Here is a 21,335-nt window from a genome sequence, read left to right on the forward strand (position 1 = left end):
GGACATATATCGGAGCCATTCTAGTCGGTCTTCATCCTCACATCCCCAACTCTTTTAGATTCTGTTGTGCAGTTCTTTTAAAGTGATTCAGCAAGGACATCTGGAATTTTTCATCTAATTAATTAAGAAGCCGTACAAGTGCATGTACAAGACAAAAAAGAATGGCAAACAAAACGGTGATATCTTAACAATGTATTTACATAAGAGTTGGTTATCAATAAATGGAAAATGTGCTGAGTAGAGCATTTGTTCAATGTGATTGATTGATTTGTTGATCAGCTCTATACCCACTTAATATAAACACGCCAAAGTATAAATATGGCCCTTGGTCATGCATGTCACAAATGAGCATTTCTCCTCCTTGTACCTGCCACTTCTTGATTTAGCGTGGGTGTTCTTTACTTTATCAGCCTGGTCGGTGAATGTGTGTGGCAGCAGAGAATTCTGTGTGATGGGAAAGTAGACACACCAGTTTTTCTTTTTTCTATCCATTTTTATTTTTTAACAAAATCACATTCTTAAATTCTTAACTTTTGAATATGTTAAACAATGCTCAGAGAGAGAAAACATCGTAGTGAAACAAGCGGGTATTTTAACATGAACGAACCAGATGCCAAAGAAGACGTGTTTTAGTTGCGGATAAATCCATTTTTTTTGTAGCTGACTGTCATTCTATGATTGATTTGAAATGCAAAAGAAATACAAATACATCGTCATGCAGCTCTTCCCATCACCACACCAACATTTCGCGAACTCTTGTCTCGAGTACAACTCTCCTCAAAAACGGGAAAGCAAAAAGCCAGATTCAGCCATACACCTCCCCTGAAAATTGCTTGTAGGCTTTAAATTCAGCACATAACGTACGCGCTAATTCTAAGCACCGGTTCACATTCTTTCTTGTGCTGATTGGCTCTCGTGTTCCAAACTGAATATTGGAGGCATAGTCTTCATACATGGTAAAACATTTTGTGAAGTTTAGTTGGTGTTTTGCTAAAAACAGTCTTACATTAAGATTGGACAGAAATGGATTACATGCAAAAGATTCTCTTTTAAGAGACCTTTACTATAGCCCATATATGTTCTGTGACTTCCAAGTACTCCGACACCCTACAATGTTTGGTGTTTTACGTTTGAACTGTTCTAGCTGCTTTAATATTTGACTTTTTTTTTACTTTCTTTTGACGGTGACGTCTGATTCAGACAACTTTCAGAAAGTATAATTTTGAAAAATTAAATGAATAATTTTACCTCTAGTAAATGGCTCTGGGAGCTGTTCATTTTATGATGTACAGACATTCTTTGCCTCATTCACTGTGAGGAGGTTTCGTTGGAGCTTTTGATTGCTTGTGTCCCATAGCAGCAGTAGACCAAAGCATATTATCATTCTATATATTGTAGCAAGTTGTTACCTGTTTTCTATCTTTGTTTTTATTCTATGAAACATCAGTGTGAGATCTCGCGCCTGCCGGTATTGCCCCAGGATTATTGTGCATTTACTGGTTGTTTTTTTCATACCCTTTCGGAGTCCACTGGTAAACTAGGGTCTAAAAAGACAGGCCTCAGCTCCCAGTACAATCTCTACCTCAGGCACGTTGCCCTATTACGGTTGGGAGGCTCTGACTCCAGAACGACCCATCTAATGTATATCTGAGACAGTCTATAATATAAAAGTGCACATTTTGCTGCATGCAGTGTTCTAACAGGTCTATGACGGTTGACCCAAATGTGTTAAAGAGGAAAGGGCATCTCAATGTTTATCCTGAGCAGCACTTTCATCACTATGTAATTGTCAGCACTGAAGCAATTGGTACTGGTATAAGTCCCTGGGCCAAGACAATAATATATTAGAGAACACTAGCTGATCTACCTGGCGTTGCCTGGGCTTTAATTCCCTCATAGGTACAGGTGACTGTGCAAAATCTGGTTCAGATTGGTTAAACAGTGTGGAATTGTATACGGAACAACGCTTTGCCAAGCCACAAACAAATGTTGACTTTTGCTGAAATCTGGGGAAAGGGGTGGTGTGTCCAAATGCCATGTAGCCAGTAATGTCTGGAGGGTCCTATCTGGTGACTGTACACATTTTGGTGCAGATTGGTGAAACAGTGTGGAATCGTATAGGGAACATACGCAAACCCACACTTTCCCTTTGCTGAAATACAGGGAAAGGGGTGTGGTGTCCAGATATCATGTAGCCAATAATGTCCGGAGGGTTCCAACGGGTAACTGTGCAGAATTTGGTGCAGATTGTTGATAGTGTATATGCGAAGCCACAAGCCCACACATTTTCACTTTTTTATATATATATATATATATATATATATATATATATATATATATATATATATATATATATATATATATATGCAATTACATTTTTTTTCGCGATCTCCAGATGAACATTTTTGAAGGTTTTTGGAATTTGGTAGGAAAAAATGAACCTGCCATTAAATTGCTTCTCATTTGATCCTCAAGTATAGTATTGTTAGTCCTAAACTGTGGCCTATCTGATTCAGCAAAGCCAGAGCAGCTGCCTTAACGGGCCTCTCCCATCTTTCTTTTTCCAGGCCTGCGAAGCCTGGTGGAAAGCGTCAAAAGTGAGTTCAAGTGTGTTGGGGGAGCACCTTGCCCTTAAGGAGGCCAGGCCTGAATAGAGAGCACCCGGCTTTCCCTTTTGATATTTCCCATGGAATGGGACTTCCCGCCAGAGACTGAAGGCCTCAACCAATGAAGCTTAGCAGTGTGGACCTTACTGTCACTGCCAAGCACAGGGTGTGAGGGTATAGTGTGGTAAAAGGGGAGTGGAAACTAGCTAGGTGTCAGATTTAATTGGTTACTCTTCGTACCCCTACAATTAGTTTAGGCCTGCTTGGGGATCACTCATTTAAAAATTCCAGAATCCTGGACTTCTAGGTAGACTCTCTTGACTTCTAGGTAGACTCTGTCTTGATTAGCCTGCCTTTGAAGTAGATTTGCCTGGAACCTGCTGACACTGAACATTTCTCCTTGGTTTGTTACTGGAAGGGTCACCAGAGTTAGAGAAGCCAACTCCCTAATGTGTCCCTGGGAATAGTAGGACAGGACCTGGCTGCAAGACCTTCCTGCCTCGCTATAGTTTATTTTTTTCTATGTCTGGTGAAGTCAGGGTGTCAAGGTACTGAGGGATCAAATGCCTCCTAGAAGATACAAGACATGGGTCAGTGATTGTAAATGCACTGCAATTGCAGAAAATACCCTTGAGCCACTTCTCAAGCTCTGAGATTGCCCAAAAGTGGCTTCCATGAAAAAAGCCACTTTTGAAAAGAATCACCCAGAGGCTCCTCCAAAGCCACTGATCCTTTCCAAAAACAATGCAGATTCAGTATGCACTAAGGCACTTTGGTGTGATCAGAGCTTTTTTCTAACTCCCAGTAGCGTTCAACCGTGAGGTACCTCAAACTGTGCCTATCACCTTAAAGCCCTAACCCGGCCAGAACTCTTATGCGGTCAACCTCCCTTCTCCTGAATGGAATTTAGAAACGTATTCTCACCTCTTAACCTCAGGGACCCAGGATGTGTATCCAAATGTCAGGATTCGGCCGTGGCGCCTGTGGACTGTAGGTGGCTCCTCCATTGAAAGTGCCGTAATCGTTGTCTATTGCGTCTACTTCGGCGGTCTAGTTTATTCCAAGATGGCCGCCGCCGTATGTAAACACCCACTGAAAAAGAATCGGAGCGTTGCAACCGTGCTCTCTTGCCGGAACGCTAGATTGTGTGCTTTGTCCACTGTACCTTTCAGGTATTCCTCTTTCTGTTCCTCCTCCTGATCCTGTATATTCTCCCGTCCTTACTCCTTGATTCCGTGACTCTTCTGCCTCCTCTGCTTCCTGCATTAAACCTGTATTGCTGGCGCTTACAGCTTTCCATACCTCTTCGTTGGGTCTCCGCCAGTGTGTCTTCTCATTTCCTCTTCCCGTCGCCTTTCAGTCTTCGTAATCCTCAAGGAAGGCAGACTTGCTTTACAACTCTGTGAACTTATGCAAACCAAAGACGGAACGGCAGCTAACAAGGATCCGACGCTACTTCAGGTTATTTTTTTTGGCTTACAAGGCCTTTTTTCCCCTGATTGTAAGGGGGTCGGCTCCCCGGAGTTTCCCTTTTTGCCTTCAGTGTTGTTCCACTTGGGCAAGGTGGCCTCCGGGGGAGCCCGTCCATTTGTTCACGACCGGAAAGGAAAGAAGAAGAAAACTGCGGTGGAAAGAAAGAACAAGATCAGGGAGGACTCTTCAGAGAACCCTTCATCGGATCCAGGTGAGGAGGGGATCGATGAAAGGGAATAGAGTTGTAACAGCTTGCAACGCCCAAAACCACCCATGGCCTCACTTGCGCAATACCAGGAGCTAGTCGCTGCCCTACAAGGGATAACCACAGAAGTGCAGTCCTTGCGAGCAGAAAACAATGTACTCAAGCAACAGATGACAACCTGTGAAGAGAGTAGAGGGGAACTCCCCCCTTTGTCATATCCATTTGGCAAATACAGTGGAGAAAAGAAGAATTTCTTGAAGCCTCTCTAGTGTATTTCACGTTTCACCCCAAGACTTATGAGAATGATAGGGCAAAGGTTGGTTTTTTGGTTTCCAATCTTGGGTGTAACGCCTTGGCCTGGGCTACCCCACTCATTCATTGTTCAGGCTGACCCTTCTGTGAATGATTACGAACTATGTGTCCAGAACCTTAAGGGCCGTTTTGAAAGGCCCGAGGTGAGGTATTCAGCCTGCAAAGCCTTAGTGGATATCACGCAAGGAACTCAGGACGTACAGTCCTATGCAGCCACATTCACTAAACTAGCCATAGAGGCTGGATGGCCTGACTCGGCGCAACAAACGCTGTTCAGAAGAGGTCTCCACGAAGATCTTAAGGACGAGCTTGCCAGAGTAGCGAGGCCCGCCAATTTTCAGGAACTGGTGACTCTATCCTTAAAACTGGAGTACTGAATGTTGGAGAGACGACAGGAGAGGCGCAGGAACCAAACCATTGCACCTCCTATGATGCCTCCGCCTTATGTGTCTGAGAAGGGGGCAATGGATGAACCTATGCAGATCGGGATTGCATGGGCCCTCTAACACAGAAAGAAATTGGCGCCGAGAATTAGGATTGTGTATGTATTGTGGCTCATCCACTCATCTTCTACACAATTGCCCCGAAGTCCCTCCACGTCGGAAGGGAAACGGACCAACCCGACCTTAATCAGGGACAAGGTCGGGGAACAGAGTATGAATCCCTGCAATCGGACTCAACCAGCCAAAACCTCTTTGGAATGCCGACTTATGGTATTGGGTATTAAGATTCAAATCGGCTCCTCACCTCCCATTGAGAAGCTTGCCATGTTGGATTGCGGAACGGCAGGTCATTTTATAGACAAGACCTGGACCAAGGAAAAGGGCATACGCATACGCTCCCAAATCCGATCCCATTCCGGTGGAAGGAGTTGATGGGACCCCTTTGTCCTCAGGACCCACCATTATGGAGACCTGCCCGCTCGTTATTTCATTCTTTCACCATCAGGAGATGAGCTTTGATCTAATAAAGGCAGCCCATTTTCTAATAATCCTCTGAATACCCTGGCTGCAACAGCATAACCCCTGGATTGATTGGACCCAGAATACCATCAACTTTCAGTCCGCATACTGCCTACAGAACTGTATCTCACCCCTGACAGATACACTAACAGAAGCTGGAAACCCTCTTGCAGTTTCAGTAGTCCAGCCCATTCCTTCTCCATATCAAGAGTATGCTGACGTGTTTGAAGAAATCACTACCCTACTGTTACCACCACACAGAAAGGAAGATTGTGCTCTTGATCTACAACCTGGAGCCCACATACCAGTGGGTAGGATGTTTCCTTTGTCCTTATCAGAGAAAGACACACTTAAAGAATATTTGGACATCAACCATGCCAATGGTTTGTTCCAAGAATCTAAATCCCCTTTGGGGGCCTCTTTGTTCTTTATACCAAAGAAAGGGACAAGTGAATTAAGACCTTGTATTGACTATTGCATCTTAAACAGCCAGACTATCAGGGATCGATATCCCATGCCCCTTATCAAGGTCGTGTTAGAAGCAGTAAGAGGCGCACAAGTGTTCACTAAACTTGACTTAAGGGGAGCATATCATCTGCTACGAATCAAGGCGGGAGATGAATGGAAAACAGCATTTAAGACCCCGCTGGGACATTTTGAATACAAGGTAATGCCTTTTCGTTTAGTGAACGCGCCTTCTATTTTTCAGCGCTTTGTGGACAAGATATTCGCTGAGCTCTTATTTACCTCAGTTGTGGTCTACTTGGATGACATCCTTGTATTCGCTCCCAGACTTGACTCATTGGCAACATGTTCATGAAGTACTAAGAAGGTTAAGACAGCATAAACTGTCTGCCAAACCTGAGAAGTGCATCTTCGAGGCATCATCTGTTTCATATCTGGGATTTATATTATCTGCTGGAGGCATACAAATGGATCCCGCAAAAATCAGAGCAATCCGGTCTTGGCCCACGCACAGGAGCACTTAAGATATCCAGAAATTCTTGGGCTTATCCAACTTTTATCAGAAATTTACTGCAAATTTCTCCGAGGTAGTGTTGCCCATCACAGCTTCACTAAAGAAAGGAATTAAGTTTGAGTGGAATAAACAAGCAGATAAAGCCTTTCACACCCTTAAGGATTTGTTTGTGACAGCTCCGAATCTAGCCCAACCCTACCAGGCAACACGGTTCACTGTTGCGACAGATGCTTCCGGAGGAGCTCTCGGAGCAGCCCTCTTACAGGCGGGTCCGGACAGCAAAGAATATCCTGTGGCCTATTACTCTTGGACACTTACATCCAGTGAAAAGAACTATGCAGTCATTGAGAAGGAGCTTTTGCCGATCAAAGAAGCATGTGAGGAATGTCGCCATCTCCTGCAAGGTGCTGCATTTCCCTTCCTAATAAGAGCTGACCATCGTAACCTCAAGGTACTCCGCCAGATGGAATGCAGGAATTCCAGACATGCCCGATAGGCATACTTTTTTGCCCAATATGATTTCAAGATCTCGTATATTACAGGCAAAGAAAACATCCTTGCCAATGCCCTTTCACGTAGCCTTGAAGACGAGGATGACCTACCAACTGATCCAGAAAGAATACTGGCAGGAAAGTGGATACTGGGAACAGTAAGAGATTTCCTTCAGCAAGTCCAAGAGGCCTCTGTACCTTCAGCTATCCCACGGCTTCCCGGACATCCCCTATGTGAGAAGAAGCCAGGGTTGTACTACCACGGACAAACCCTATATTTACCTACCAAGGAACTACAGACCCAGGCTATGTGGTGGTGTCATGAAGGACCCACGGCTGGGCACAAGGGGACCCACGCCACCACTGAGTTGGTATCCAGGTATTTTTGGTGGCCGTCCAGACACAAGGACGTAAAAGCATACGTGACCACATGCCCTGTATGTGCCAGCAGCAAATATACTACATCAAGACCTACAGGACTGCTACAACAGGATACCACACCTTTGGGACCTTGGCCACATCTGCCCATGGATTTTGTGGTGGATCTTCCTCCATCGATGAATAAAACGACCATCATGGTTGTAGTTGACTCCTTTAGTAAACTAGCTCACTTCACCGCAATGAAATGGCTCCCTTCTGCCCCAGAGACCACAGAGGTCTTCTTAAGGGAGATAGTCCGGCTACATGGCATACCTACGACTATCGTATCCGACAGAGGCACCCAGTGCACTTCAACGTTTTGGTCCACTTTGTGCAAGGGACTGGGTGTACACTGCCCTATCTTCAGGGTACCACCCACAAAGCAATGGCCAAACAGAACGATTAAACGCCAATCTGGAACAGTACCTTTAGATGTTTCTGTAACCAGAAACAAGACGTTTGGGTAGGCTTGCTACCTTTGGCAGAATTTGCTTATAATAACACCAAGCACACCTCTTTGGGAATGAGTCCCTTTTTCTGCATATATGGGTACAACCCAAGACACCTTCCTGATAAGAGCATAACACCCTCCAAGATACCCTCAGTGGACCGACTCCTCGAGACCCTAAAGAACACCCATAAAGAAGCAGCGAAGCATCTAGATTTTAGCAAAGAAACCAGCAAGAAGTATGCTGATCGCAGAAGAAACCCTGACCCTTCTTGGACCAAGGGAACCAAGGTCTGGCTCTCGACATGTTTTCTTCCTAGATGGACTCATGCAAGCAAGTTCGCTCTGAGATGCATTGGACTGTATCCCATCGAATCACGCATTAACCCGGTGGCGTTTCGTTTGAAGTTACCCTATAGTTTAAGATGGCTACATCCATTGTTGCACACATCTCTACTGAAAGAATACCTACCAGATCCATACAAGCGGAGCCTTAAAAGGCAAGCCTCACCTAAGGATACGGAACCATACGAATATGAAGTGTCAGGGTTAATTGACTCTCGCTACAGAAAAGGCACTTTGCAGTACATTGTCCTTTGGAAGGGCTATACCGCAGCAGAGAGAACCTGTGAGCCAGTCACGAATATACACGCACCCCTTTTGATTCAGCGTTTTCATAGACTACATCCAAACAAACCTGGGGGGACCCCGATGAGAAGAGGTTATACTGTCAGGATTCGGCCGTGGCGCCTGTGGACTCGGTGGGGCTGCCATTGAAAGTGCTGTAACGTTATCTATTGAGTCTACTTCGGCGGTCTAGTTTATTCCAAGATGGCCGTCGCCGTATGTGAACACCCACTGCAGAAGAATCGAGCGTTGCAACCGTGCTCTCTTGCCGGAACGCTCGCTCGTGTGCTTTGTCCACTGTACCTTTCAGGTATTCCTCTTTCTGTTCCTCCTCCTGAACCTGTTAATTCTCCCGTCCTTACTCCTTGATTCTGTGCCTCTTCTGCCCCCTCTGCCTCCTGCCTTAAACCTGTATTGCTGGCGCTTACAGCTTTCCTTACATCTTTGTTGGGTCTCCGCCAGTGTGTCTTCTCATTTCCTCTTCCCGTCGCCTTTGTCTTCGTAATCCTCAAGGAAGGCAGACTTGCTTTACAACTCTGTGAACTTCTGCAAACCAAAGACGGAATGGCAGCTAACAAGGATCCGACGCTACATCAGGGTTTTATTTGCCTACAAGGCCTTTTTTCCCTGATTGGAAGGGGGTCGGAGCCCGTCCATATCTTCACGACTGGAAAGAAAAGAAGAAAACTGCTGTGGAAAGAAAGAAGACCATGGAGGACTCTTCAGAGAACCCTTCATCGGATCCAGGTGAGGAGGGGATCGAAGAAGGGGAATCGAGTTGTAACACCAACCTTTTGGAACCCTTGTCTGGTATAGTCCTGTGCCATTTTTCCTGTGTTTCTGAAACTAAGGACGAAGGTAACATTTCCCACTGGAAGGGGGGACCTTGAATTTGACAGTCGTAGGCCCTATTCTGGAGAATCAGGTTCACACTAATTACCAGTGTTTTAATTCTTCAACTGAGTGACTTTGCTCCCCATAATGGTGCATGTTAATTGCGATTCCATTGACTTTCGTTGTAAAAGCAAGTTACTTTGTTTTTGGTTTCTTTTTATGAATGTTCTTCACATATTTTCTGATCGTTAGTAATACCATTGACCAATTTGGTAACTTTGTTTGAACATTGATATCTGTTACTGTGTTTTCTAGTCGTTTTTCAACTTGTTTCTTCTCACTCATCTTTTGTAATTCTTACGCTTGAGCCACGCTATCAAACGGTTCAAGGAGGGATACCATTGGGTCTCTTGGTATTCCCGCCAAGGACCCCCACCACCAAAAGGGATGATTATTTGCAATCAGTAATACCAAAACACATAACCTACTTCCCTTCCACTTAACCCCCTGGAGCCAACCTACAATCCAGCACAATTAGCAAATGGTGATCAGACATGCAAACCTACAATCTGTCGAGAAGTGAAAGTTGAAGAAGACATAAATGCTAATAAAGAGAACAGCGAATTTCAGATACATGACGATTGAAACAGTCTCCATTGTGCAATAATACCCTTCTTATCTGGCCATAATGAGCCCACACACTGTACTTGAAACCTAACACAACTTTCATATATGAAAACTACAAAAAAGGCCGGGGACACAGACATGATTGAAAAGACGAAAATAAGAATTGGGTAATTATCGCATATCCAGTATTTTATCATCATGGGGGGAGAGCAGTCTTACCATTCTATAAATGTCTCATGTACCATTATGTTTGTTTGTGTGCCTTTCCCATACATAGCTTTTCCATGGTCACTAGCTTCACAAGTTCTTGAAACCATTCCTCAATCCTAGGCTTGTTAAGAGTCTTCCAAACATATAAAGTTAAAGTGTTGACCATTGAGGATGTTACCGCTCTTGTCTCAATTGTGAAAGGGCTGCATCAACGTTTTAGAGGCAAGGTCATAGATCTCGATGGTTAACTAAAATCACATTTACTCTCAAGAAATGTTACCATCTAAACTCATGCAGCTTGTCACTAGACCACAACATGAGCCAAATGGACCCCAGTTCCTTACCACACTCCCAGCATATATTATGACCAGTGAGGCCTTTTTCCAAAATCTCTTCTTATTTAGTTGTATTTGACTGACACAATGTACAAAGACAGTATTGTATTTCTGCTGGTGAGGTTTGCAGCCTGGGAAGCACACCATCCTTGATTGGTGAATGATAGGCTAAAGTTCACAAAGTGCATAGAGACTTCTCAAAAAAGCGAAACCATCCCTTTGTCATAGATCAGTGAATAGTTGCGGGCGCACAGAAAGACGCAATGGGCTCATTACGAGTATGGCAGTGTGGGGAAAAAAGTTTTTCCCACTCCGCCATGCTATGAGTTTGGCCCTGGAGTGGGGGATTTACCTCCAGCATCATGCTGTAAGGTAAATCCTCCCACTTTCCGCTGAAAAATCAGCAAAATTGACTAAATTACTGCAGCGGATTCCACTGAAATCCCCAATGGACTCCTATGGACTCCTAATTATTGAGGACTAACACAGCCACCACCACTTGTAATCCAGTGGTAAATTCGCCAGACCAAATAGTAGTAACAGTAATTCTGATGGGCGGTGTTCTGGTGGATTTGACGCCGAAATACAGCCCAAGTTGAAATGGGGCCCAAACTGTCTGAGAGCAGAATTATAGTCTTCATAGGTCAATTACAGAGAGTAATCCAACCCTGCGCATCCAGCTGGGAACAAAAGTCAGGTTCACCTGCGGAAAGAAGCGAGTGAGAAAAATGTGCTGTTCGCCCTACTCCACGAAAGGTCAGCTAATTTGGACTTTTGCACAGGTGTAAGTGTTGGTTGGGATGTTCCCAACAATAACTGGCCAGCTGCTCTACAACAGTGCAGTCTTTACCCATTACCTTCCGGTGAGCACCGCCTGTGGTGCAGCCCCCAGCCGCAGAACAGTGTGATGAGGGTCACTGTGCCGACAGAGGGATTGCAAATGGAAGTCTTTCTTCTGAACTCTTTGGACAGTGGAGAGAGTAGAGGGAGAGACACAAAACAGCATTTTCTTTGAACAATGAAAGAGCTAGTGCAGACAGGCAGGCTTTTACTTTGTGCAGGTGAACAAATATAAAACACAAGTCCGTGCAGATTAATCGCAAAAAGATAAGGAATGACTAGTGTAAAAGAGGTTGGAGGTGGATAGTTTAATGCACCTGCACATCCGAACCTATGATGTGTGTGTGACTTTCTGAATTAGACATTGATTGTGTAAGACATGCTTGATGATTCTGCAGTATGGCCCGCCCCCACACATTCATACTTGGTTTCCCATTCGCTCCATGTCATGCTGAAAAAGATCAGTGGCTTTCCAGCTCCATCCCGGAGCTCGCCAAGCTGTTCATTGTCACTGAGGCAGCCTCAACCTCTGCTTCTCATTGCAGTAATTCCTGTCTTTGTGGATGGTGAATTTGTCATGTGCTGTTTATGTTCTTTTCTGTCATCATCTTTCATTTCTGACTCTCAACTCTGCTCTTTTTCCTGTGCTTTCCTTTTGAATCACGTGCTTCATGTATGTGGCTCTTGCTTGCAGGAAGAAAAGGTGGAGGAGTTTGGGGTAAGTAGTGAGATGAATGCAACACAGCTGAAAGTGTAACTCTTAACATTTTGCATCCTTCTCATTGTGCATGCACCTTAAACGCAGCATGCATTGAATTAACCCTTATACTTATTTTTTGTAACGAGTAAATGTCTGTTTTTATGACGCACGAGGTGACACCACTCTGATGTTTCACATTTTTGCGGTCGGGGTCCGGAAGGTGCTCTTTTCTTGTCTCACAATAGAGCTGAAAGCATAATGAGGGAACCCTTTTTAAATCCTGGTATTTTCTCCTCTTTGAAACAATGGTATGCACTGGGACCGTTGTGGAATAAATTCTGTCCTGTATCATTCAGTCAAACCCTGCCCATGGTTATAAATCTAGTGTCCCTTCTTCCCTCACTGCGAAAATAGCACTTTTTCATGCAGTATCTCAGTACAAGGCATTCCTACCATGCAAAATGACAGAGCTCTTCGTTTATCTGAAATGGGTTCAAGCAAAGCACAGATAGGCCGCAAGACTGACATTCACTATCAAACATAACGCATGAAAGGGAAAAACAAGCCTTTGTTATTTTGGAGGAAGACGTTGTCTCGCCTGTTATGTTATACATGGACACACACACAAACTCACACTCTCTGCCTCCTTCCTACCATACTGCAGTCACTCTTCAGTTGGCAAAGGATGACATCCGGCCTCTGACTCTTTCCGGGTTACAGCTTCTGTTACACTCCATGAAACGTTTTTGGGCCCCCAACCAGTACTGTTAAATTTTTCTAATTTGTGGTTGTCATTGCCATCTTTTACAACCTTTCGTATTTACCTCGGCCCAAGTGCTTGGATTTTGCCTTCAAACAGGTCCCCATTAAATTACATTACTTTGACAGCCATTAGTGAGTCTGCTACTTCTTTTGGTAGAAAAGGTCTCCACTACTGCCACTAGATCATAAGCGTAAATGACTGCTTCTGTCCTATTCGCTTGTCACATAGAGAGAGAAGCAAGACCTACAGAGTTCTGTACATCTCTGTTGGGTCTGTCTGTGCATACTTGCTGTATACACACACACACACAAGCTATTCTCATCTGTTTCTCTGCTCAAGTCTAGTCAGATAAACTCACAAGGGACAATTGGCTCGGGCATCAGCAGTAGTACGTGGTACTGTTGAACATTGTTAAAAAAGCAAACAGAAGAGGAGGGACCCCCAAACTGAAAGTAAGTCTAGGTCATATTTATAAAAGAAATGTTCCTATTTTATATAAGAGATTAATCATACAATTATTACAAAAAGCACAATCAATCAAATCAACCGCCCACTACTATCACACATTAGTGCTCAAAACCACACCTAGTGGATCAATTATACACAACCAAACTCAATCAACCACATCCAAATTCATCCACAATTCAGAACAAAAGGATTATACAAGATAAGCACATAAATGAGGTACAAGACTTTTGTCATTAAAGCTCCAGTCCAAATCCTGGGTTCTCAAAGCATTCAAGAACCCTGGTGAAAACAACTGGTTTCGACCTATAGTTGTTCAAAACGTCTTCGTCAGGCAAAAGAAGAATCACTGAAAACATAAAAACACATAATATATTCTTAAGGGCACATGTTTATCACAATATTTTACAATAATGTATTCAAAACCATACTGAACCCAATGCAGTAAATATTTCTAAAAAGCCAAGTGGGGGGGGGGGGGAAGAAATCTGTTTGCCAAGGCCCACACTGTACCACAAGAAAGGATGGGGGTAGACCCATTCCACTATGCAAACCACCACGTGTCTCAAACCCAAGACCTAACCAGAGGCAACTTGCAGACCAGAAATCCAGATCACACCCACCTAGTTTAGATCATTTTTTCAGAAAGTCGCTAGAAAAGGGGGGATGGTTCTTTGTTTCTCTCTGTATTGGAAAAGGAGGTGGATGGGGTATTGTCTAGATTCACAATATAGCCCCAAAATGTCCAATCCAACAGGGATATACGGAAAGACAATTCAGGTATCCCTAGCACTATCTGCCTGCGTCTTATCGGACTGCAGGTTAAGTATGAATTCAAGAGAAAGCGATTTCTTCTGGGCACTCTAACAAAGGTGATTACATCAAGTGGAAGAGAAAAGCTCACCTATTTAAAATCAGAACACTATCAGTCACGATACAGAGGCCAAAAAGTCAATCCAGAGAGTGACTCACACGCCATTGCCTAACAATGAAGGCAACATTCCAGTATGGATTAGCAGCGCTACAAACATAAAATAACTTGCAGAAAAAGAGCTCAAAAACCCGTGAAGGGGTAACATGAGCAAATGATAACTCGTTTGCTTTGGGAGAACAGACATCACGGCAAGTCAGATTCCCTCTGTGAAGTTCCCGTACCTGATTCGTCTGTGATGTACATAAAGAGGTACCCGAAATAAAACGTTGCCGGAGTCCTCACTGGGCCGTCTAGGAATATCAGGGAAAGTGTGGGTCAAATGATATATAAGTAAACGTAGCGATCACATGACTGTTTTTGGCCAAAACCTAGTTTCAGTCCAATCCACCATATTGGGAAGGGAAAAGACAAGTCCCTATAGTAATACAAAAGGGACTCAAACATCACAATTAAGTTGTACCTGGTAGGCCCGTTCGTGATGAACGAAAGGCAGCACTTAAATAAACTCTAGAAAATTGTGTCAGATTGGTTCTGCCTAAAGTCAGCATCACGAGTCCCTTTCTCCTGCTTCCATTGTATTCCCAAGGACCAGGTTAGGGACTACGTGCTGGAACAGTCTGTTCATCAGTGGGGCATGCTTTCACACTAGTCTATACTTCTGGTCTATGTTCATGACCCTTCAACATGCTGTAATGAGCCGATACCTATCTGTGACTTGTAAACATCCTTGAAAGATTTGCGTCTAAAACGGACACAGGCTTTATTTGAAATAATTGAAGTTGGGAGGTTAGTGTGCTTATGTAAAATGACTGTTCATGTATTCTGCGTGTCTTAAGAGGGAGATACGATCCCTTGGTAAAAGATTTCAGATTTCCATCCTGGGTCTAGTGGTCAGAAGGAGTGGCTATTTTCTCCACTGGAGGGACACAGTTCCCAGGGTGCAAGTGGGTACAAGTTGCACTTTTTAATTCTGTTTTATAGTTGGTAAAAGAACAATTCGATTGCAGAACCTCTGAAACAGGAGTACATGAAAAAAGCATATTTTTTTTTACCTTTTCGAAATATCAAATAAGTGGGGGCTAGTATGCTCATTTTCATAATCTCAATATCGTTACATAAACCGTCCACAGCTAATTAGTGCAGTGCTGGGAACAATTTAGCAACCAATATTCCCCAGTACACAATATGAAATGCAAATTCTACTGGAAATACTGCACCAAGCAGGTACGGTTGAGGCATGTATCTGCACTAAGACCAAAAATACAGTATTACGTTGTTTTATCTGAATTCTGTGCATAACTTTATGCTATTGCATTGAGATGAACTCAGTCTGTTTGGAAGCCTTCCAAAAACTGTAAAATATACAATTGCTCTTGCTATCTGCAGCAACCTATACTATATTGTCTATTTCAAGTATCAGTTTTTGTAGAAAGAATTGGAAGTCTGTGGCTGCCTCCCCAGCAAGATTTACTTCCGTGGTCATTTCATGCCAAGTCACGCACCTTAACATCATAATGTAATCATAAATCATTTTTTTGCTATGGTGTGCAAGTATATTCAGGTGATTTAATCAAGTAGTGATATTACTTGCAGTAGACCAAAATACCTGAGTTATAATTGGGCCTTTCCCACTTGATCAGAAGTGTGCAATTCCAAACTGATAACTTGAACTTCCTGTGAATCATCTGTGTCAGTTGGCCAGGGACAACGGCACAGAATGTAGCTTAACCCCCAACAGTTCGGAATTGAGCAGATGGTTGTCAGCATTGAAGGCCTGAGTGAAATGGGTGAGAAAGGGAAGAAACTGACTTAACTGCTAATCTAAAGGACTTCTGGACCATGGATATGTTGTCTCATGGCAGGACGGGGTTATACATCTCTTAGCATGTTACGATAAAATATCTCTCTATCTTGCTGTTCATTACACAAGGACTAACTAAACATCCAAGATCCCAGTCTCGCAAAGCAAGTATCCAGTAGCATAGTGTGAGGCTCCAAGTCAATATATGCAGGTCAAGCCAGGAGCAGTATAAGCAACTACTGGAACCACCAGGAGCAGATATGAAAGTGTGCATGGTTAAAAAGGACTATTACTGCAAGCCAAATGTATCCCCCTGCCATGGGGAAGAAATGAAAAAAAAGGAAAAAAATAAAAAGAAGGAACCCCTCGCAAGTGATGCTTTGTGTAGGGACTCTTCATTCAAAACAAAAAAAAAAAACTGAAGGCCGCATGAGCAGAGAATTGCTGGTAAGACAGTTGAGCCCAACCCTCTCAATGGAGGGTCGAGCTGGTGCACCCCTCAGAGCTGTGTATAAAACTAAAGATATTTCCTCACGTGGTTCCCCAGGTGGGCGGACAGCCATCATTCCCCCGTGGCTGTTCGGGCTGCTCTAGGCACGCAGCCTGGGCCCATGATAATGTTGGGCCACCCCCACACGGACCAGTGAATAGTTTCTTTTTTTACCCTGAGGGGCTGTGTGAGTCTATGGCCCCCCTGGGAGCCACCACTCAATGCCCAGCCCATTCTTGGGCAGGGAAGCTCTATTTTGTTTTCTTCAACAGCACAGGTAGGTTCCCCTATTGAACACAAACACTACCCGAACAAGAAAGTAATTTATTCCTACACCCTAGTGTCTGTGTCATTTTGGAGTGGGGTAAGGTAACTTCCGTTTAACAGCAACCTTTTTTGCAGGTTTCAATGCGACTCAGCTGGTCTGGTGGGTGGTGGTTTGTTCTTGTTGGGACTGCCCCTGTTATGGTGGGGGAAACTCATGCCCTTGCCCGGGACCAAGGCTGAAAAACAGCAGCTACACAAATACAGCATTAGAAGCCCAGCAAAACCTCTCAAGCCCATTGGAGCAAATGGAAGAGTTGTGGAAGGTGTGTTGGGCGTCTGTGGAAAAACAATACAGCACATGAAGTTGCCAATCAAAGAATGGGTGGTAGAGCTGCTTTTTATGCTTTGTGTGACCCGGTCTACCTCATTATTATACCAATGTCATTTCCAGCAAACTAAACGTTTTCTGCAATGATTTTGGAGCAAACAGAGCTTCCACCCCGGTTTGGTTGGAGCTGACCCAAAGTCAAGAAAAGAGAAACATTTGAGGTATTAGTGGGATCTGTAAAACCCTCACTGGTCAGGGCTGATGAAAGAGAGGGAGCGAGACGTCATTACCTACAGGAAGCCAATTGGAGCTGGTGAATCCTGAGAACCCTGATGCAAGATCTACTATTGCAGAACTGGGAAAGGTCATACAGGTGACTGGAAGCAGGGCAGCTACTGGTAGGTCAACCCTAAATTGGAGTGTCCCAGGCACATTTTCAGTTTCAATGAGAGCAGGGTGGCCTATATAGGTGTGTGAATCTTTGTTGGAGGTTTCTTTGATTTGTTATATTTTACAATAGGGCAGCCAGAAGACTAAGGACTTACTAAGACAATGTTTGAGATATGTTCATGCCTGCTCATTTGGACTTTGCAGCCTAGGGATCCCTGGAGGGACAAGCACTTGTAAGATTCGGCATTTGAAGGCTATGCAATTTGAGAAATATTCCCTGGGGGAATTGGAACCTAGATGACATCACCTGGGTAATCACATCCTGACCTTGCGATGAAGAAACATTCCTTGTCGTTTTTAGAGTTCCTCTTAGATCCTATAGGCATTTATCTAACCTTTACCTTGTTGTTAATTACCAATACATATGTCTTCAGAACACTATTTATGTGCCAGCTGTATCATTGCTCAACCTCCCCGAAGGCTTTTAAAGGAGGTAAAGGGAAGAAAATGGATGGTAATGACCGGTCCAGAGAATGTTTATTTCAAGAAAAGATTCAACCGCTTTTTCAAATGGGAAAGAGATTGAGAATGTGGAGAAGGAGGAAGCAAGACAAGAGGACATCTGAAGAATTCTGGAATGGCAAGTATCCAGAAGCACCCCACATTTGTTATGTGCAATTATCTGACTGTGTGAGCTGAAATGGGAGTAAAACAAGAGAAGGATGAATTAGGCTCAGCATGGGTTTGAAGTAGGATAGGCTCTGGGAGGCAAAGAAGGGGCGAATAGATTGAATCTTTGAGACATTGTTATTGACATAAGAGCCACACTTTCAACACAGCTCAACATATGAAGGGATGGTTGTAGTAATGAATTAAAAATTCCTTAATTCTTGAAAATATTTTTGTTTGTTGGGAGCATTTGAAATTCAGGAGGAGAACAGAGTTTTTTGGCATAGACTCTGAAGGGCCTACAAAAAGCTTGCTCTCTATTTGTCTCAAACTCCGAATTGATGGGATTGGAAATCAATATCTCAAAGACTAAATACACAACTTGGGCTAAAAAGATGAAGGATGTAAAGTTACTTCAAAGAGACTCAATACTGGAAAGTTCAACAATATGTTTTGTAAATGCTTTGGGGGAACCTATGACCCAATCTTTGGAAGTTCATCGTGGCAATTCACACTCTTCAGCTCTTTATGGTTCTGAGATTTGGGGGAATGGCAATTTGGTACCTTTAGAAGGAACAGAACTTGCATTGCTCACATAACTATTTAATCTCCCAATGAGAACACTGAATTATACCTCTTGTGTTTGAGGTGGGGTGGGGGGGGGGTCAATGGAATTGTCTATGAAGCTAAGCTAAGACCATTACGTTATGGAGTTGGCTATGGTCTAGTGCTGATTCACTCCCTACAGAAAAGCGGGTATGGACATTCTTTCCCAACAGGGTTAGTTAAATGTAACCTAGTTTAGATATATAAGGAATTTGATAAAAGAGCTAGACACAAAACATTTCTGGGACCTTCGAAACATCTGAAGAAAATAGTGGTATATTGCTAAAAGCAGAAATGAAAAAACTGTACAAGGAGCAGTTCTACATTGGTAAATAGCCTGCACATGTTTAGTGAATAGGGCCTAAGTAGAAAATCATGTTTAGGGCAAGAGCAATACCTATCATTGATGGAGGGCTGCAAAATCAGACTCCTCTTTCTAGAATGCCTTATTGGAACTTTACTCATAGGGTTGTTTGTGAGTAAAGGGTGCAAAGGAGGAATGAATGGATGAAACTTCTTCCAAGGGATAAAAGAAAAGGGTCAACACTTTCTCTTCTTCTGCCCACTTTATGCACCAGCGAGCGCTAAATACCTTCATCCCATATTTAGAAACCAACATATTAGAACAGTTGCAAATACAACGTTATTTTGTTATCAATATGATTATGTCCCGTCAGTCTGCGGGACATTGCAATATTTGAAAAATTAATTACATATTTTACTTGAGGTCAATTATCTTAGTAACACCGAATGAATGATAGACCACATGTTATTTTAATTTAATGCATTTGCTGGGAAATGTTTTACATTTTTATATAATCTGTGGTTTTATCTCATTGTATTATTTGATTATTAATATTTGTCAATTTTAACCTATTTCATTTTTAATTTAATGAATTTAACATCAGATGTTATGATATTTCTTACATACCGTAATACAGCTTTATGGACCTGCAGCAAGGGCCGTACTGGGCTTTATGGGCCGTGAAGACCGAGTTAATGGCCCGAGCGTAGCCATTAGAGTGTGTTCATCGGAGTGTGCACCAAGGAGATGACTTGGAATGGGAAGAGCAATCAGGTTTAGAGAAAAGGATTTATGTATTAAGTGTACTGAGGCCCAGTTGTCAAGAGGCAAGAGCTGTAGCATGGAAAGTGTAAGAAAAGGTGGAAAGGGAAGCCGCAAGAATGTTCAAGAATTGGTCAGGGGGAAAGTGATGCCCTGAGAAGACATGAAGGGATGATCACAAATGTTGCCTAACATCTCTTTATTTTGGCCTACCATAGATAGAAAAGCATTCGCTACTTCAATCCAGTTACAATCTTCTAGCTAACTCATTGTCATTATGTGGTTGCTTCCTTGGTAATGTGTTTGCTGGGAGACCCAGGGTCTCAGAGGCAGGTTTGCTTCTTTCTTCTGCCCTTGACGGCCAGAATTCTTTTTAGAGAGCACTTCAAGGGTTCTGTCACCTCCCATTGTACAGTGTCTTGGGTATCAATGTCTCATTTAAAGTGGAGCTTGTCCAGCCAGCTTGCCAAACAAAATAATCCCTTGTGGTGGCAATGGGGAAAAGATTTCTTCATCCTTGGAGCTATTTTTTCAACTCACTGGCAGTGGACTTTGGAGCAGACTGTACCCCAACAAAGTTCACAAATTGAAGGGGTAATCTTTTTCTTGTTTCATTTGCGAATATAACAGGTCACAAAAGCAATTCTCCCACCACAATATTGCTTAACACTGTCATTTCACCACATTGTAAGTGCTGCCCATTTTGCTAATACAACGAAGGGGGTGTCTGAAAACCATTCCTGGGACACACTTCCCCCCTCCACCTGCACCCTTTTGTCAGTGCAGCAGCTCAATTCAGTGCCTGTGGGGATCGCGTGCAAACAATGTAGGATCTTGGTCGATGAATTGATGTCATTCAGCTTCAAATCTACCAGAAGCTGGGTATTGTCCACATAGTTGAAGAAAGTGATGCCTGACTGTTATAGGACCTCCATTAGCAGTTTGAGATATAAATTGAACAATATTAGGGATAAAGCGGACCCATCTGGGACTCTGCATTTCATCGGGCAAGACTACGAACAGAAAGGGCCTAGGTGAGCCTGTTGTGCTTGTTCTGTTAGGAAGGACTGAATCCATTTTGGAGCTGCACCCTGGAAACCATAACCGTAAAGTCTATTATACAGAGTTTGATGATCGCTGACAAGTAGAGTAAGATCAGGTGGCAGGAGCCCACTCTGTCGGTTTTCTACCTCGTTAAGTCTACAATTGAAGTTGTGATTAGTTCTGTGCTGCTTCATGGTCTAAAACCCAGTTGGGCCGTGTATAGTTATCCTGCATTATCCATGAATGTTTGGACCCGAGTACCATGATTCTTTCGAGTTGTTTAGAAAAAGAAAATTGCTGTGGGATTGGCCTAAAGATCCCCATTTATGTGCCGTCCAAAGATGGTTCAGTCAAATTGAATAAACTGATCATTTGCATGAAAATGAGGAAATCAAGAAATGCTTTAGGCCATATAAAGAGCTTGATGAGTCCACAGATGTTGA

At 43.3% G+C, this 21,335-nt stretch overlaps 1 protein-coding gene across 7 annotated transcripts in view; it reads left to right on the plus strand.

The window, feature by feature from the left end:
• Positions 1 to 21,335, plus strand: part of RAPGEF6 (Rap guanine nucleotide exchange factor 6) — a 1,719,096-nt gene that overhangs the window by 1,536,717 nt on the left and 161,044 nt on the right. For 5 of the 7 annotated variants that reach the window (XM_069652531.1, XM_069652536.1, XM_069652532.1 and 2 more), the window contains one exon: positions 12,064 to 12,087. The exons of the other annotated variants lie outside the window; for them this stretch is intronic. In XM_069652531.1, coding sequence (XP_069508632.1) covers positions 12,064 to 12,087 — 24 coding nt within the window. The remainder of the gene's footprint in view (positions 1 to 12,063; positions 12,088 to 21,335) is intronic. 7 annotated transcript variants of the gene reach the window in all.

The sequence above is a fragment of the Ambystoma mexicanum genome, chromosome 3p, assembly GCF_040938575.1.
Source record: "Ambystoma mexicanum isolate Mex_15411 chromosome 3p, UKY_AmexF1_1, whole genome shotgun sequence".
In the NCBI taxonomy this organism is placed as follows: domain Eukaryota; kingdom Metazoa; phylum Chordata; class Amphibia; order Caudata; family Ambystomatidae; genus Ambystoma; species Ambystoma mexicanum.